Genomic DNA, 19300 nt, shown 5'->3' with positions numbered 1-19300 from the left:
ATGTACACCTAAGACTGCATATTGGGGGTCCCAGGCTAAGATCACTTGCCTTCTACCACAGTCTTTCCATGTGACTGGGGCAAGTCAGACTTCCGGGCCTCAGTTTCCCCTCTGTACCTGAGAGAATGGAGATTGGGCAGCTTCCTATCTGAATGGTTTAAAGGGCAAATGCTTGCTGTGGGGTTGAGTAGGGGAGAGAGACATCACTGAGGGCCAGGGAAGGTTAGAGGAGGCGGGCTCCAGAAGGATGGACTTTGACCAGGCAGAGAAAAGTAGGCTGGAGGGCAATCCCCACTGTAGAGCAAAGAAAATCAAGAAGAACTAGGAGGAATAGAGGGCATGAGACTGGTGGGTGGTTTGGTTGGAACCCCAAATGCCAGAGAAGAATGTTTGGGCTTGTTGCTGTTGGGCTTTGGGGAGCCACAGAAGGTTCTTGAGCTGGGGAGTGAGTGACCTGGCAAAAGCTTTTCAACAGGATGCAGTAGAGAGTTGGGATCCAGCCTCAGTTTCCTGTCTCTACAGAAGGTTAGGAATTGTTCTGCCCTCCCCACCAGAGCTGCTGTAAATTTCCAGGGGAATGCGGACTGCACTACATCCGTGGTGTTTTTATTTATGGGGCACCAGGATGGAGGGGAGAGAGGGAGATCCAAATCGAAGGGAGCAAAATGTTCAGATTTGGCAATGCAGACTGCATACATAGGTATTCATTATGTTCTCTCTACTTTTTTTGTGTGTTTGAAATATACATCATCTTTTTAATTATATAACAATAATGTGTGTATCAAATAGGACAATTTTTAAAAGGTAAAGACGAGGCATGTATCCTGTGTCGATCCGGCTGGGCCAGGGGCCAGACGAGCGGCGTGTTTGCGGGTCGATTCTCAGCCGCGCGAGCTTGCGGCGGGAACGGGCTTCATTCGGACTCCGATTGAAGGTGACCATTTCCCGGAGCCTGGTGTTCCCAGGCCACGCTGCGTGAACCCTGCCCCGTTCCCGGAGCGCGTACACGCGGGTCTACACCCGCCGCCGAGATGGGGCTCCCCGTGCGCCCCGGGGTCCGGCGTCAGGCCCACAGGCGCTGGAGGCGGGACCCTCCTGCTCCCCGAGGTCGGGGTCTGGGGTCCCCGGGGCACTCCGGGCCGCTTCTCCCCGCTGACTCCAGGCCGGGATTTCCCCCGCACTGACTTTCCGGGACGGAGCCAGCCCGGCCTCCTGGTCCCCGGCCCCCGCCGCGGGGCCGGCTGCTCGGAGGAGGGGAGAGGAGGAGGAGTTTGAGCGACTTTGTGGGGCAGCCTTGGCCTCGGCGGCGGCCGCTCCGGCGAGCGCGGGAGATCGCAGGGACGCCCGCCGGGCCGTCCGGAGCGGGCGATGGGGCCCGTGTGAGCGCGCCCAGGCCCGGCCCGGTGCCCGGCGGGCGGCAGCATGTCCGCGGGCGGCGCCGCCAGGAAGAGCACCGGGAGGCCCTCCTACTACTACCGGCTGCTGAGGCGGCCCCGGCTGCTGCGACAGAGGAGCCGCTCCCGCAGCCGGACCCGGCCTGCCAGGGGTAGGAGCAACCCCGACCCCTGACCCCAGGCCCTCCCAACCGCCACTTCACCACCTGATGCCTTGGATTGCCAGGAACCCTGAATCCTCCAGTCCGTTTACGGGGAACCCCCTCTCCCGCCTGCTACGTGTCTGCCTGACCCCAATTCCACCAGCTTCTGCCTCACCCTCCACTGTCTTGGGGAACCCAAGGCTCTAGTGTCTTCCCGTGCCATGGGAAGGGAGAGGGGAGATCAGAATCCGTGATTCTCTTACTTTGGTCTCATAAATCAGACCCCCTGTCCCACCGAGCCTCAGTTTACCCAGCTACAAGGCATTAAAGTGACCCAGGGTGGCTCCTGGCTTTTCCTCACTTCACCTTCATGTCCTGGCCTCCCAGCTTAGCCGCGCCTCCAGCCCTGGACTTCCTCCCTTTTTTTCAGGGTTAGTCTCCCCATCTCTTGGGTGGAGGGAGAAGTGGGTGGACTTTAGGGGCCCTGCCCCAGGAAAGAGCCGGATGCCTGGGTTTACAGATGTCTGTCCAGGTCCCCTTTGAGTGGGTGGGCTTTGAAAAGAGTTTCTCTCTTTCAAGCCTGGGAGGGAGGACTGAGCTGAGGGGGGAGGTGCAGGCAGCATTTTCTTTTTCCAGTAACTGGATCCTCAGCTGGAAATTCTTGTGATCCAGAGGGGCTGCCTTCGGAGCTGGGTGGGGGCTGGGACTTCCTTCCCAGGCTGGGTGGGAGGGAGGGAGGCCCCCTGGGAGAAGGAGGTCTTCAAAGGGGCCCTGGGGAGACCAGGAGTCCCGGGCGAAGGCTCACACCCACCTGAGGGTGCCCATGGGGTGGGGAGCCCAAGCCCCCACAGCCCTCGATGGGGACTTAGGCTGTGTTTCCACCATCAGTTTGTCATGGAAAGCAGGACGGCTGAGGACGGCCTGTTCTATGTCTAGCAAATGCTGTGCGTGGAATCTGGCAGACTCGGGGTCAAATCCCGACCCCTCTGAGTGTTGACTGTGTGACCTAGGCCCTGTAGCAGCGGCCCTGAGCCTTAGTTTCCTCAAAATTTCGAGAGTAAGTGAAGCGAGCAGGCAGTCAATGTTGGCTTCGTTTGCTTCCTTCCCAGAACGAAAAAGACTTTTCCCACAGCCAGGGCTGAGCAACAAAGAACAGGGTTTCCTCAGGAAGTAGTGAGTTCCCCCGTTCTTGGAAGAGTTCAAGATGAGGCTGGGGTTATGCACAGGTGTGTGCTGGAGGACATGCTTGAGGATCTCTCCAGGCCTGTGGTCCCCCTCCCCCTTTCCTTCCCCGAAGTGACCTCTGGCTACTCCCTCACCTCAGGCTTGGGCTGGGAGACCAGAGATATGGGTTCAAGCACAGCTCACTATGCTTAGGCCAAGTCACTTCCCTTTTTTTGAGCCTTGATTTTCTCAGCTGTAAAATGGGGCTTGCAGTACCTGGAGGACTCAGTAAAGAAACAGGTCCCTACTGAGGTAAGCGGGAGCTGTACATCTGCCCAATAATACTCAGACCACCCACCCCTCTCCTCCTTTACCCACCTTCCTATCACTCCCCTTGCCTCTGAAATGCTTGCAAGAGCTCGCTCTCCACTTGTTATCTAACCCAGTTCCTTCCCTGGTTGCAGAGGCACGGAGGGGACCTGGAGGGCCCCTCTGAACCTGGGAGCTCTGCTAACTGGGCAAGGGACAATCAATATGGCAGATCTTCACTGGAGCCTAAGTTCCCAGGCCCACAGGAGGGAGCCCCTGCTTTGTGTCCTGGCCTTGACAGAGCTCACAGCCTGCTAGGGGTAGGGAAGAGAATTTCATTGAGGAGGAGTTACAACTGGGGCAATCAGGAAGGGCTTCACAGAGGAGGTGACATTTGGACTGATCTCACAAAATGGAAAAAATTTCCTCTGGCAGAGGGAGTGGTTGAACAGATCTGGGTTCAAGTCGCAGCTCTGCATATAACTCTCCTTGGGCCAGTTACCTCTTCAAGCCTCAGTGTTCTTCCCTGGTAAATGGGGATAATGATGATAGTATTATGTAAGGAATGAGAGCAAATGCATGGGAAGCTAGAAACCAGTGTCCAGGTCCTGGGCCGCAGTTGAGTGTGAGCCACTGTGGTTCTTTATCTGGACGGAAGGAAAATGCCTCGGGTGTTTTGGACAAATGGACAGAATTCTTCCTGGGTCGGGGGTGGGGAGTAGGTTAGGGAGCAGAGAAGAGGGAATAGTAGTTTGGGGCCTGATGAAGAGTCTTGAGTGATGGGGTGTGGTGGGGGGTGCAGTAGGGGAGAGAGCTGCTAGGGAGGGTGACTGGGGCAGGGGGTGAGGTGGAGGCTGGAGGCCCCTGCCCTCCCTGGCTGGGAAGTGGCTGCAGCAGGCACTGACTTCCCTACAGTAAACCCCCAGAGCCCTGACTCTACCCCCAGGACCACCTCCTCGCTGCCCCTTCTGAAGACAGTTTCCCCACCCAGGTAGTAACTCATGCAGGGGCCCTTCCCACTTTAGATTCAGTCTGCCTCTGCAAGGAAGGAAAATGACCAAGAACTCGGGGTGGGTGTTTGTTCAGAAAGAGGAAAGCATAAGGAAGAGTGACTGGCGGTGGGGAGGTGCAGCTGGTCGGGCTGGGGAAGGGCTTGTGGCCAGGCTGCCACCTCTGAGGCTGCTGCCTGCCCACTGCCCCCTGTTGCCACTTTGGCAGGGCAGGGAGGGGCTCACTGGAGCTTTGAGAGCAGGACCTTGCCCCTGGCAGGGCTGTGAGTGAGGGACAGTATCTGCAGTTGTCTGGGTTTCACCAGTGTGGGGTGCAGAGTGAGACCTTTTGTTGGGGGTGGCCACAAAGCTTGACAATGGCCATGGGCAGGTTTGTTTGGCAAGGATGCTCTGGCATTCGACACTGTGCTTGTGATCCTGAAGTCCACTTGAAGGTTGCAGATGGCCCATGGGATTGAGGGGGTCCTGTCCCCTGAAGGATGTCATGAGCCAGGGTGCCTCTCTACCTGTCCTTAACCACAGTCAAGGAAAGTCTTGTCTGCCTGTCTGTCTGAACTGTCTGTCCCCCCAGGGCTGCTGGAGGAAATATAAGTATTCCTGTCGCACTGGGTAGAGTTCTAGCCCATTCCTTCTGCTAGCATGCAGCATCTTGAAGGCATGCCACTATGTGCTGGGCTTCAGCCTGGGCACCAGGGCACGTGGAGATGAATCACGTGTGCTCCCAGACCTTGTAGAGCCCACAGTGTGGTGAGGAGGCTGGCTTGTTGGGGGCACGCTGGAGCATGGGACCCCGTCTGGTGGAATGGAGAGGTGGCTAGAGGGAGACGGGGGCTCAAGTCCCACTCAGCCATGAACTGGTTGTGTGACCCTGGGCCCATCCCAGGGCCTCAGTTTCCCCATCTGTCAAGTGGGGCTAATCTGTTCTGCTGCCTCACTAGTGTCAGGGGACCACTTGGCACTGTAGTGGGTCCATACCTATGGGAAGCTGTGGTTCTTTCTTCATGTCTTCATTCATCCACCTGAGGTTTTCCAGGGACACAGCCACATGCCAGGCCTGATGGGGCTCTGGGGCTTGGCAGATGTTTTCTCCCAAGATGGTCAGGTCCTCCTGAGAGCCTGTAAGTCTCTCCATTATGGCTTGGCTGCTGCATGGCCCTCTTTTCCTTCCACCTGGAAGGATTTGCTGTATTCTGTCTGTGGGGCCTTGGGAGGGGTTCACAGGAACCCCCCAAATACACTCTGAAGAATACAGGCAGGAGAGGCCCACCTGGGAGATGGTGCCCAGGAGAGCTGGGGCTGGCCTCCTGAGGTCGTGGTCCCCTTCCAGGGCTCAGAACATGGCAACAGGGTGATCCAACCCCTGGGATCTAGAGGGGGGACACTGAGGCACAGAGGAGCTGGGACTGGCTGGCTCCCAGGAAGATGGCAGCATGGTTGGGGAGGGCACTGGTTTGACACAGCTGGTTCTTCCCTGGGAGTAGTGTTTAGGGAAGTGCCTGTATGCCGTTATAGGCGGGGCGGGGGCCATGACCCCTTACGAGGGACCTTGGCTTCAAACAGACCTAACAAGAGGCCCCTGGGGCAGCTGTTTAGACCCCAAGGTTTGGACAAGCCTGAGAAAAACCCTAACAGTGGAGGCTGGCTGTGTCTTGTTCCCTTTTAGTCCCAAGGCCTGGCTTTCTGCCCCCAACTTGGATGAGATCTCTGAAATCATAGTTGTGTCCTTTTCTGCCTTGTCTCTCCTGTTTTTGCTGAGACATGATCCCTTCTTTGGTGCTTGGCTCCAGCTTTTTCAGGCCCTCCTAACCCTTACATACCCCAGTGACTAGGGAGCTCACTACCTCTCATGGCATGTAACAAGGGCAAAAATATCTCCTGTTTGCTGAGTCCCTGCTCAGTGCCTGGCATTGAGCTTAACTCTGTACTTGCATTATCTCATTTAAATGCTCACAGCGACCCCATGAGATTGATACTGGTATTATCCTCATTTTACAGGTGAGAAAACTGAGGACCAGAAAGTGAGAGTCTTGTCCAGGTCACAAAGCTCAGAGAGAGTGGAGCCTGGCTCTGCCGGACACCAGATCTTGAGTTTGTCAGTGTTCCACCTTGCTGTACTGTGGGCAGGCAGGTCTTTCTCAGGTCAGGCCTTGGCTTTGATAAGACTTTCTCTTCTTCCTCACAATAACATCCCATCAGATTTGCCCAGGCAGCAACTGTGCAGAGTGTCCATGGTCATCAGCTCCCCCAATTCTAACCTGTCACTCAGGAGGGAAGCAGGGAAATGACCTTGGCATCTTTGGGATGCTTTCCTTCACTGGCTCAGGTGGGACCCTCAGGTCTGGCCCCTTCCCCTCCCTACCCCTGCCCCCTGTGTCCTGATCTAATTCATGTTCTGCCAACCATGCCATTTCCCTGGGCATAGCTTCAGCCCTGTTTCTGCACCAAGTCCTTTGTGCAGAGCATTCAGCATCACTCCCCGGAGCTGTCTTGGCAATCACGGGAGGCCAGGGGCCCCAGTTACTCTCCTGGAATGTCAGACTCTTGGCCTTTGTCTTTCCTGAGCATATCCTCATCACTTTTAATAACAATGAAGATAATAGCTCCTTTTTTACCAAGCTGAATGTGTGCCAGACCCTGTGCCAAGAGCGTCACCTGATTTTCTCATTTTAATCTTCACCATCTAGGAGGTCAGGGTCATGTGATTACTGCCCTTTGCCAGTTAAGGAAACTGAACTCACAGGGGTGTAGTAACTTTTTGTAAGAGGCAAGATTTGAACCCTGGACTCCAAAGCTCGCACTCAGAACCACAGCTGAGGACTTCCTCTTCTTTTCTTTGGTTGCTGTAATTCAGAGAGCACTGGCATGGGCCCAGGGTCAGGTTTAGAGTTATGATTCCTGGGTGCTCTATCTGTGCTCCACTGAATTCTTACTTACTGAGACCTGGTGTCACAGTGAGGAATTGGGAAACTGCTATGCTCAGCTGTGGAAGGGGATTGATGCTTGTGGTCTTTTGCAGTTACAGTTTCGGGGAGCCTGTGTTCTCCTTGACAGCTGGGGAAATTGAGGCCCACAGAGCCATGGTCACTTATGCAAGGTTACTTGAAGATGTTAATGAGAGAACCAGGTCTGGAACCCAGGCTCCTCTGCATCCTATTTTGGTGTTGGTTTTGGTAATTGCCCATCCCAAGATTGGCCCAGATAGGGAAACTGAGGCAGCTAGGCACCTTGTTGGGTCTTTTATGGGGAGGGGTTTGAACATCTGTGTAACTTGACACAAACCTGTTCATATCACTAATTGTTTTGCTTGAAAACAACATAAGCCTTTTGACTATTTTTAAAAGAAAAGCAATCGCTGCGATATTTCCCCTGCACCATCCTCTGAGGCCACTTGGTTAAATGTCAGGAAAGGGAGAGTATTTCCTGGTCAGGAACATTTAGAGCTTGCTGGGAGCTGAAGTCTTGTTTTCCGTTAAGGAGGCACTTGGAGAGTCAGTCCTGGCGCCCCTCTGCTGCTCCCTGGGAAGGTTGTGCTTGACAGTCACTGGGAGGAGGGATTTGAGAATGAGTGGCCGAGATGCCTGGGTGCCGTGCCCACCGTGGAGTGGCAGAGTGGTTATTTTTAGCTACCCCAAGCCGGTGGAGGCATTTCAGCATTTGTTCAATATTTAATTATCCATCTGAAATTGGCCACGTGGCCCTGAATTTGGAAGCGGCTCTCTGTGCTGTGGTTTCCTCTGATTACATAAATAAGGAAGCGAGGGGGGATCTCAATAGCCCACCAAATAATAATAATGGGAGAAAAAAAAAAAAGATTAGTTTCAGTACTCAGAAAACACACAGTCTGGACAGACCACCTGTCCGTGAGCAGAGAAGAAAAGCTCGCCAAGGACGCTGATCAGTCCCTTGGAAACAGCAGTGTTCACCTATGAATCTCAAACTCCATGACTGCTGGGTTTTATTGGGGACAGGTCCCCCCTACCCCCCACACCTGCAAGCCAGCGAGTTCCTGTGTTGACTTGGAGCTTCTGGGTATCCAAGAGGTGGTTTGGGGATTTTGCTTTTGGAAGTCTTGTTAGCTTTTATTTCCCTGTCCTCTTCCCTGATGGGAGAACCCTGTCTGCATCTAGGCGGTGTTATTTCTTTTTCCTTGGCCCTTGGAAGTGATGTGTTGACATGGCTGTGAAATGAAAAAGGCAGAGTGCAGGGAGGAAGATGTGGGGGCTGTCAGGCTCTGCTCCCCTCCCCTAATCCCCTGGCTGATGAGGTTGCAGAAGGGAGAGGAGGAGAGAAATGTGGCCAGAGGGAGCTGAGCAACCAGAAATGGTGCTCCTTCTTGGCACCCTGCTTGGCCTGGAGGATTTGTGAAGCTTGGGTTTAGAGATTGGAAACCAATACATTGACAATCTGGAATAGTCTTAGAAAAAAAGTGGGTTTCTACCCATTTATACCTCTTCTTTATTCCAGGGACACTGAGTTTGGCTCAGGAGTGTGGCCAGGGTGGACATCTTGACTGACCACAAATGCTGTGTGGCTCTGGACAAGTCATTGGACCTCTCTGGGCTCAGAGGCACATGTAATAGATTTGACATGCCTAGGGTTATCATTATAGCCTGGGCAAATTGTCATTATTATCTGTTCATCCAGAGCCTGAAGGGGTTAATCGTAGACCCATTAGGGCTGATCTAGAAATGAAACTGTGCTTGGAGATCCAGAGGCAACTCCTCTTCCCCAAGTGCTGCTGTAAGTGTGACTTATGTTTGTTCAGAGCTGCAGAACTTTAGTGAGCCACCTACTGTGTGCAAGTCCTATGCCACGGGCCTTGGAGGACTCAGTCAGCCCCTGCCTTCTGGGAGACCCAGGGTCTAAAGGGGTCTGTGGCCTTGTGATTGGCTTAGCAGATGGTATGACTGAAAAGGTGAGCAGGGCCTTGAATGGTGAGCCAAGTGTTTTGGACGCCACCTGGCAGCAGGGAATCAGAGGAAGGTTTTTGAAAATATTAACAATAGTAGCAATAACTACACACGAAGTGCCAGGTGCTATCAGGAGTCCTTTGTGTGTCTCATTTTATTAAGTCCTCATTTTCACAGATACCATTATTTTTGCAGGTAATAAGATCCATTTTGTAGATGAGAAAACAGGCTCAGGCTGGTGAAGTGACATGTTTAATATCACCAGCTACCGAGTGGCTGAGTCCATGATGTTGAACCCTCTTTGTATTCGCCAGAGCTGTGAGTTAGCAAAAGGACTCTCAGCAACGTGCAGACTTGGTCGGCGGAGCTGATCACGGTGATCAGGAGTGCCCGGGTTGGCTGTCCAGGTGTGGGAGGTGCAGGGAGGCTATTCACAGTAGCTGGGGAATCCTAAAGGAGGAGAGCCGGTTTGGGGTAGGGGAGGAGGCAGAAGGCAGGCTGAGAGAAGCTGAATTTGGCTTCTCTCAGCTGCTCCGCCCACCTGAGAACTCGTGCTGAACTGCTGGGTTTTCTCCTTGGTTGGCAGCGAAATCAGAACATTAAGGCCAGTGCAGCAAGTTTCCCATGAAGCTCAGTGTAATCCTTTTCAGTCCTTCTCCTTTATTCTGAGATGATGTAGGTTCAGCAGCAAGTGGCTTGGGGGCCTGAGTACCGCCTCGCTCCTCAGCAGCAGCCTCTGAGCTCTCCAGAAACCTGAGGTTTGGAGGAACCGGGCTGCAGCCCTCCCTCGGGGCCATGGAGTGGCTGGTTCTAGAGTGGGGAGCACTCCACGGCTGGAGGGCCTGGGGCAGCCCTTTGTGGGGATGTTACACAAACGGAGGCTCACACATTATAGACGGTCCCCAGGGGAGAAACTACCAGTTATGGGCCAACCCCTCCATCTCTTCTCTCTTTTTTTAATTAAAAGTCTGTGTCTCTGTTGTTGCCCACTCCCCACCCCCCATCTCTCCGTGCTTTAGGATTTCAAAAGCAATATAGAACAGAACAAAGTCTCAAAAAGAAAATAAAAATCACCTTTATCTCAGCAGTGATAAGCCTTGAGAGCATTTGAGGGTTATTTCATTTCTTTAGTGTATTGAAAATTCTAAAATATTTGAAAGCATAGGAAAGAACAGAAAATAACATTATAGACACCTGTGTACCCATCTCTCAGATTTAACAAATGTTAACATTGACAAACTTGCTTCACTTCCCTTCTCCTTCCCTCCCCTCCACCTCCCTTCCCTTTCTTAGAAATATGATTAGAGTGCAGCGACGGTTGGCAAACTGTGGCCCACTGGCCAACTCCAGTCCACTGCCTGTTTAATATGACCTGTGAACCAAGAATGATTTTTACATTTTTGAATGGTTGGGATAAAAATCAAAAGAAGAATAATATGTTATAACGTGAAAATTATATGAAAGTCTAATTTCAGTGTCCATAAATAAAGTTTTATTGAAACACAGCAATGCTCATTTGTTAACGGATTGTCTATAGCTGCTTTCACACTACAAAAGCAGAGTTGAGTAGTTGCAATAGAGACCTCAAGCCTTTATGGAGAAAGTTTGCTGATCCTTGAGATACAGCTAAAGCCTCCCACTCTCTCCCCAGGAATAAACAGCATCCCGAAGTTCGTGTGTGTCCCAGTCACATGTGCTTTTATGCCTTTAGTACATATGCGAATGTTTCCAAATATGTAGTATTGTTGTGTATTTTTTAAATATATATTGAGAAACTGCACACAGGGAGAGGAGCAGACACATAGATACACCCTGGGACCTCTTTACTCTCCTAAATTCCAGCAGCACAGAATAGAAGTCAGCTCTCTGCCGGTCCCAGAATAGACCCTGTGACTGCAGAGTAAAGAGTTGCAGGAGAAAACTCCAGAATAAAAATGAAGGTGACAATTTGAGCGAAATTACTAGAAATCCTCAGGAAATGAAGGAGGCAAAAGAAACTCAGGGTTGAGAGAAGCCTTCATTCAGGCCTGTGAATTAACCCTTGGAATCACCAGGAAATCCAGCATTTTCTGGGAGACTGAGAATTCTTAGAAAGTGAGGTGCATCTCAAGATGAGGAGTGGGAATCACCTACTGTCACAAGGTGTTGCCAAAGGGCTCCAGTGGAGAGGTATGGAGAAGAGCTGATAGCAGTATCTATAGATGCTGATAAGTTAAGTTTGCAGGGCTTTCACTGGGCGGCTCAGGAGGCCAACCAGAGGTCAAGCAGGGAAGCCTTGTCCCGTCCTTATGGAGAGTCCCTGCACAGGATCCTGGGATATAGCTGGGAGGAGCACGTCTCCTGGCTCTTCCTGGTGCAGATCCGGCAGACCTCCCACCTCCCCATCACAGTTCCTTAGAAGCTGCTGTGCCGCATCCCCCACCCCTCCAGTGCTCTACCTTGAGGGTCCTCAGGTGCCAGGGTGGGTGGTCATATCTGTGCATCTCTCCCACTGGACCCCACCCCTCAGCAGCAGTGGGCCACCTGCCGTGATTCCGAACCACATCCGGAACTTAAAGGCAGTTTGACCTCGGATCCCAATTCCATTTGAGAAATAATGGAACATCGCCGTTCCATATCCTCATGACTCCTCTTCCCCATACCTGAAGTCGTGAAAACAAATATGAAATCAGTGCCGCCATCCCTCATCTCTTTCTGGCCTGTGCCTGGGACTTGGATGGGACCTGGAAATGTAGACAGAGGCCAAGGCACAGAGAGGAAACTCCACTTCCGGGGCGACTTGGGCCCTGTTTCCGCTCTCGCGCATACCCGCATCCTTCTTCCTGCTCGGAGCACCTGACCTTCGGGAACAGCCTTTAGATTCAGAGATCACTGGGCTCGAACCCTGCCTTTTGCATTTCCTAGCTGTGTGATCATCGTCCCCTTATTTAGTGTTTCTGAGCCCCAATCTCCTTTAAAATTGGAGCTGATGTTTCTTACTTCAGGAATCAATTTTAGGATAAAAATATACGTACATGGCAGTGTCACAGTGCCTCTCAAATCTGTTTCTCCACATTTCTTCATGATCCATATTTATTAATACAGATATCAAGTTCCAGCAGTATTTATTGAAAAAAATATCTTTTCCACCATCGATTTACCTTGGCACATTTTTTGAGAAGCACTTGATCCTATAAGTGTGGTCTATTTCTGGACTCTGTTCTGTTCCATTGAGTGATAATGTCTATCTTTATGCTAATATCACAGTCTTGATTACTGTAGCTGTATTTCAAGACTATGAAGTAAGCCTTGAAACTAAGCAGTATGAATCCCCCCACCTGCTTCTTCTTTCTTGAGATTTTTTGCTGTTTTATCTAAATTTAAAATTCAGCTTGTCAATGTGTTCAAAAAGCCTGCTAGGATTTTGATTGGGATTGTATTGAGTCTACAGATCAATATGGGAGGAATTGCCATCTTAACTATATTGAATCTTCCAGTCCTTGAACATGGTGTTTCTATTTATTTGGACTGTCTATAATATCTTTTTTTTTTTTTTGTAGTTATCAGTGTACAGGTCTTGCACCTGTTTGTTAAACTTATTAATAATTATTTCTTAATACTTTTTGAAAAAAGAAAACCGGGGAAGGGTCTGAGATTTTACCCTCCTTGCAGGCTAACGAGTGAGCCTTGTGGAGTTTCAAGACACTGACTCCTCTAGAAACAGAGGACTCTGTGACTCATGGCATAGCAGGCAGCACGAGCTTCATGTTCGCGCCTGTCCCCTTCCCACCAGGTTCTTAGGACAGTCACCCATCATCTATTCTAGACTGTGAAATGATCTGCTCTGTTGTTTTTCCAAATGACAACCTATGTCCCTTCTAGGGTCTGATATACACTATGGGCTAACTGTTCTTCAGGCTGAAAATTAGACGAAGAGTTGATTTTCTTTAGTTTTAAATCATTAGATTAGAAATTTGGTGGAGATAATTTAAAATTTGGATTACAAGTTGTCAAATAAAGATAAGGAAAGTTTTAAAATTATGTGTAAAAATCTTTATATATATATATATATATACACACACACACATATATATACTTAAAACTTGACACCTATTTTATTTTGTTGGAAAAATAAGTCCTGTTATCATTTTGCCATGTTGTTCTAGTTTAGCAATACAATTTTTAAACAGAAGAGCAGAATATTAAGTACTGAGGTGAGATTTTGGGGAAAAAAGAAATGCTGTAGTTTTTAATTTATGGGTGAAATGAAAAACTAGGATGAGTTGAATGATACATCCAAATTTATATAAACTAAGGATGTATTGATGTAATTAGTGTCTAATACTAAGGCTAAAATACACAAAGTGGTGTGTGACTATTAAAGTGTGAATGCTCTCTGTGTACATATATGTAAACATCTCTAAGTTAGATTATGAAATAAGCAACAGAAGTGCCATATACTCTTATGGTTCTTTGTGGTTTTCAAACTCTTTCACATACATCATTGTGGGGAAAGAAAGAACTTTACATTATAGATAGGGATAAATATTTCTAAAAGGAAGGTTTTTTTTGGTTTGTTTTTTGTTTTGTTTTTGTCAACTGTAGTTTTTTAAGGGAAGAGGTGGAGACCTGCGAGTCCACAGACTGGAATTGACTAATGATCTGATATCTCTGTGCCTCTATCCTTAAACGATAATGTAATTAGAATAAGTTGAGTCTTGATAAGTGGGAGGATCCGTTTCCTGTTGCTGCTTTGACAAAGGACCACAGACTTAGTGGCTCAAACAACACAAATTTGTTCTCGTACAGTTCTGTAGGTCAAAGGTCTGACTTGGTTCTCCCTGGGATAAAATCAAGGTGTCTGCAGGGCTGGTTCCTCCTGGAGGCTCAGGAGAGAATCCGTTGCCTTGCCTTTTCCAGTTTCTAGAGGCTGTCCACTTTTCTTGGCACGGATTCCTGAATCCTTCTGACTGTTGCTTCTGTTGTCAACTTGCCTTCTCTGACCCTCCTGCCTACCTCTTACAAGGACCCTTGTGGCGACCTTGGGCCCGCTTGGACAATCCTGGATAATCTCATCTCAAGGTCCTTCCCTGAGTCACATCTGCAACGTCCCTTTTGCCATATAAAGCAACATTCACAGGTTCTGGGATGAGGATGTAGACATCGTTGAAGGCCATTATTCTTAGCCTACCACAGTGAGTAAGGTTTAGTAACCTTGAAGTAACACCACTCTTCCCTGCCCCAGAAATTGGTGACCTGAACTGGAAAAATGTGCAATGGAAGGCAGGAGCCCTACTTATTTATCAGTGCAAAATCTCGGCAGAGTCACTCTTCATTTGGTTAACTGCTAAAACAGATAATGACTGCACAGCTGTGCTTCATAGACATCTCCACCCCCCAAATACGCATGCAAAGAGGTGCACACAGAGACCATTTGGATTGCTGGGTGGCTTTTTTTGGGAAAGGCCTTTCAATCTGAAGATTCTTTGATCGGTTGCCATGGTGGTGTTTACTTTTAGCTCTCTCCACAGTTCACCTGGCCACTCCTGCGGGCAGCACTAGCTAGTTGAGCTCCAGGCTTGGCAGCTGTGTTCCCTCACCCACAGGTTTGTTTCTAAGTCCACTTTTTAGACTCTCCTAATCCACTTTCTCTAACTTGCTGGTCACTTGGTGTGTTGATTTTGATTTATTGTTTGCTAATTTTGTTTTTTCTCTTGCTTCTTGTCCTTTTCTCCATTTCAGATATATGATATATATAATATATTAATATTATATTTCAGATATATTAAGATTGAGTACTATTGGTACTCAATCATTATACCATCTGTTGATATCTTAATTTAGTTTTAGTTTTGGAATTTTTAATATTCATTCAATAAAATGCTACCATCAAGTTGCCACCCATAGCCTGTCCTATTTTCCAAAGAGAACCTCTGATACCAAAACTCTGTTGATGACATTTTTATTTGTAAATACACACACATGCAAACAGAATGTAAAACATCATATTGGTTTAATTACATAGACAGCAAATGTATTTTGGTCTAGGATCTATGATAAGCCTTTCAGTGATTTTATATTTCTTTGCCCCCTACTTCAAGATCACTGGCCACCCTCTCTACTCAGATAATACTGGATGCTAATACATTTCTGCAGTTAGCTTCCAGAATGGAAAGTCTCAGTAGTTTGGACATAGATATGATTCCAAATAGCCTCTTTTCTCTCTTTCTTTCCTCCTTTCGTTTCTTCCTTTCAACTTTTTATTTTGAAATAATTGTAAATTTACAAGAAGTTGCAGAAACAGTAGAGAGAGGCCCCATTGCACCTCACCCACTTTCCCCCAGAGGTTACATCTCCTGTTACTATAGACAGTAGCCTCCAGCATCCATGCCCTCCAGTCAGAGACCACTAGGAACAAACCTGTAGTTGCGACTGAAAGTTGCAGCAAGGGAGAGCACACACCAAGGAGAACCAGGCGGGTATTTCGGTAAGAGTATGCTAGAATGAACCGAGTAAAGGATTTGGCCTGTGGTGGGGTGATTTGGGCAGAGGGCATAAGAAAGTGGGAGTGCGTTCTGGATTGGCTGCTGTCAGAAAGTGGGCCATTTGTATGACTGGTTATCGCAAATCTTATTTATAGGGAGGGAAGACTAGCACAAGGACAAAGCTGTGATCGATAAAGCAGCAGCAGTCACTCATTTTGGCTGAGAGAAGGGGATGTTTGGTGTCTTGTGGGTGGCACCGTGACTTTGTTTTTGTTGGTTGCTTAGACAACATTATGAAGTGGACTTGTGTCTTCTTACTTCTACTTTATCATGGTCTCAAGGTAGCTTTGTCTGAGGTGAGGGTTCTGTGAGATTATGTCCAAGAGGAGAACAGTGTGACCTGTGAGTGCCAGGCCAGCGTCCAGATGGCAGGGGATTGCTGCTTCTTTTTCCTTTCTTACCAGGTAATCAACATTGGTACAATGTGTTTGTATAGTTCTAGGTCATTTGATCACATGTGTGGATTTGTGTAACTACCACCGCAATCCAAATACAGAAGAACTATTCCATCACCACAAAGAGCTCCCTCGTGTTACCCTTTCATAGTCACACCCACCCACCCACCACCCACCATCCCTAACCCTGGCAACCACTAATCCGTTCTCCATCTCTATAATTTTGTTATTTTGAGAATGTTGTATAAATGAAATCAGACAGTATGTGACCCTTTGAGATTGGCTTTTTTCACTTAGCATAATGCCCTTGAGATCCATTCAAGTTGTTGTGTATGTCAATAGTTTGTTTCTTTTTATTGCTGAGTAGTATTCTGTGGATGTATTTTTGAAGTTTTATATTGCTATGGTAACAGATTACCAGAAATTTAGCAGCTGCAACACATATTTAGCGTCTTCTAGTTCTCTGAGTCAGAAGTCTGACACGGACTTCTCAGGCTAAAACCAAGGTGTTGGCAGGCTGCGTTCCTTTCTGGAGGCCCCAGGGGAAGACCCATTTCCTTGTTTGTTCTGGATGTTGGTACAGTTCAGTGGGTGGTAGGACTGAGTTCCCCATTCACTTGCCGGCTGCCAGCTGAGGGTCATTCCTTCTAGAGGCCGCTCTTTTCCTGGGCTAGTAGAAGACCAGACGGCGTCTTCCATCTTCAAAGCCAACAACGGCACGTTGAGTTCCTCTCATCCTAGAATTGCTCCTGCCTCCTCTTCCATCATCACACCTCTGCCTCACTCTTCTCCCTTCCTCTTCCACTGTTAAGGATTCATGTGATTGGATCGTTCCTACCTGGATAACCTAGGATAATCTCCCCATCGCAAGGTCCTTGATCTTAATAACATCTGCCACAGAACGTAACGTTCGCAGGGTCTTAGACCTCGGTTAGGGCTTGGGCTTCTTACGGGGGCCATTATTCTGCCTACGCATTGTGGCTATAGCACAGTTTGTTTAACTATTTGCCTTCTGAAAGACATTTTGGTTGTTTCTATTTTTGGCTCTTATACATAAAGCCGTTACGAATATTTGCATCAAATGTGGATTGCGCTGCTTCCTTTTACAACTTGCTTGTTTCTTTCACTCAGCCTCATATTTCTGAGATTGACATATGTTGATCTATACAGCTCTCGGTGCCCGTATAACCTATGTGACTAGTGTTCCCTGCCCCCCCTCAGAGTTGTACCCTCTTCCTTGCTGTGTGGTATTCCACCGAATGACTGTCCCAAGGTGCATTCCCTCCATCTCCCTATTGGTGGACACGGAGGTTGCTCCCAGGTTCTTGCTACAACGAAAGTGCTGCTGTGAACACCTTTGTGCAGATCTCCACGTGTGCAGGATGAAACCGTTTTCTAGGCTAGACACGGAGGAAGGGAATTTCTGTCCTTGGGGATGTGTGTTGTCAGTTCCAACTAGCTATCCTCTAATTGTTCTCCAAACGCTTTTCCCTCTGGCAGCAGTAGTGAAAGAGTTCCCTAATCTGTGCCAACATTGGGGTCCTCCAAAGTATGAAATGCTATCTGGTAGTTTTACTTTGCATTTTCCCCAGTCATCGTGGAGATCCAGCATATACATCCCCTGCCCACCTCCCACCCCCCGTCCTCTTTCTACACTTTTGCTGACTTTTTTTCTCCTGACACCAGTATTAGAGGTTGCTGCCTCTACCTGTTTTAAGCATGAAGATCTGGGCAGTGCAACCCGACAACTGAAATTTGGTGTCTTTTCTGAAATTACAGGATGTTCCTCAGGCCTCCTTGTTTCCATGGGAACAAGTAACAGTCATCCTTCATGATTAGATGGTATCCATGGCAACCAAGCCAGCAGCATTTAAATGAAACCAATTTTATTTTATTTATTTTTTGCAAACGCATGAAGGTTAAAATGTGTTTCTCTGGCTGTGGCTTCCAAGAATAGGAGGACAGCCTGATCTTCCTGGTAAAATGGAGACTCTTTCTATTTCCTAGTGGAAGGGGGATCCAGAATCAGCTGTTCTCATGGCCTCATTTTGCAGACTTGTTGTCCTGGAGGTCATGTGGAGGTCACACAGCGAGTCTGAGCTGAGAAGATCTGACTAGTTCCCCAAGGTCTGGGAGACTGTAAGAGGCCGGTTAGTTCTCCCTCACTAGGGAGATTCTACCCTTCATGCTGTGTGACCTTGGTGGATTCACTTAACCTCTCTGGGATCCTGCTTGCACCAGCTGTGCTGCTTTGACCTTGGGATTGTGAAGTCCAAGCCTTCCAGTGCCTGTTCCCCCAAACTAGAAAAGACAGGCTGCTAAATCAAAGGTCAAAGGCAGTAGTGCTTGGGTCAGGAACTCTGGGGCCAAATTCCCAGAGGCAGAGTTAAAACTCAGGGGGATCACTGCCTTCTTTTCCCATGTAAAATAGAGTTTTTTGGGGGTAGGGGTGGAGGTGGGGGAGTGGAAATGCTCTTTCTCCCAAACTCAGTGGAGAGATGATGAACCAGGAGCTCGGAGACGGAAAGGGGCTGGCTTAGAGTCACACAGCAAAGAGTGAACAGAGTCCTGAAAAACCCTAGTCCCTACAGCGTCAGGGGCTCTCAGCATAGACTCTTACTTCCTGCATGGGGGAACTTCGGGGAAATGTAGATTTTGCCACTTGGAACCTCAATTGCCTTCATCTGGAAAATGGAGCTCACCAAAGCTGTCCAAGTTGTCATGTGAGGATTAGAGATAATATTTTGAAAATGTCCAGAACATGCTCTCAGTGGGGGTGCTATCGTCCCAAGCAGGTGAAATTGGTGCTTGTATAAAGTGTAATATACTTGCAGTATATAAACATATGTCTGTGGTATTAAAATTTCTTAGGAGAGGTAATTAGACATTAAAAAATGTATTAAAAGATGTCTGGTGGGCAATATGTAAAAAAATGCTGAGGAACACTGGTCCAGACCCCTGCGATCTGGGTGGTTATAATTATTCCTGTTGCACATAGAGGTTCCCGGGGGGCTGCCGGCTCTTTGGGAGGCTGTTGGGGGTATCGGGTCAGGAGAGGGCCTGGCCTGGCCAGAATGCCCGAAGTTCATTGTGGTCTTGGGCACAGCAGAGCTGTAGATAAACGAGGGCACCGTCAGTCCGGTGAGTGGGGAATGGTCCTTGGGGAGCTGGTTTTGCCGGGTGCTCTCAGTTGGGAGCCCAGCAAGAAGCAGATAGTACTTTCAGACCTGGATGACCTGAGGATGGTTTATTAAAGGGACTATTTCGGAAGGTGTGGGCAGGTGTGGGGAACCACACGGAGAGTGCAGGACCCCAGAGCTGGTGACAGCCAGGACCTGAGGAGGAGGGGAGGGGAGGCCCGGGAGACTCTGTTTTATTGAGATATATTCACATACCACACAATCATCTATGGTGTACAATCAGCTATTCACAGTACCATCATATAGTTGTG

At 48.8% G+C, this 19300-nt stretch overlaps 1 protein-coding gene across 9 annotated transcripts in view; it reads left to right on the top strand.

Moving 5' to 3' along the window:
- Positions 1-19300, top strand: part of LOC119545566 (DAB2 interacting protein) — a 185855-nt gene that overhangs the window by 66035 nt on the left and 100520 nt on the right. For 2 of the 9 annotated variants that reach the window (XM_037851183.1, XM_037851186.1), the window contains exon 1: positions 901-1546. The exons of 4 other annotated variants lie outside the window; for them this stretch is intronic. In XM_037851183.1, the coding sequence (XP_037707111.1) occupies positions 1423-1546 (124 nt within the window). In that variant the 5' untranslated portion in view covers positions 901-1422. Of the gene's footprint in view, positions 1-897; positions 1547-19300 lie in introns of those variants that run through there. 3 more of the 9 variants (XM_037851187.1, XM_037851182.1, XM_037851180.1) reach the window with 3 other exon arrangements.

This window comes from Choloepus didactylus, chromosome 10 (assembly GCF_015220235.1).
Source record: "Choloepus didactylus isolate mChoDid1 chromosome 10, mChoDid1.pri, whole genome shotgun sequence".
Lineage (NCBI taxonomy): Eukaryota > Metazoa > Chordata > Mammalia > Pilosa > Megalonychidae > Choloepus > Choloepus didactylus.
Note: the sequence above shows the minus strand (reverse complement) of the source record. Positions and strands in the feature narration are given on the sequence as shown.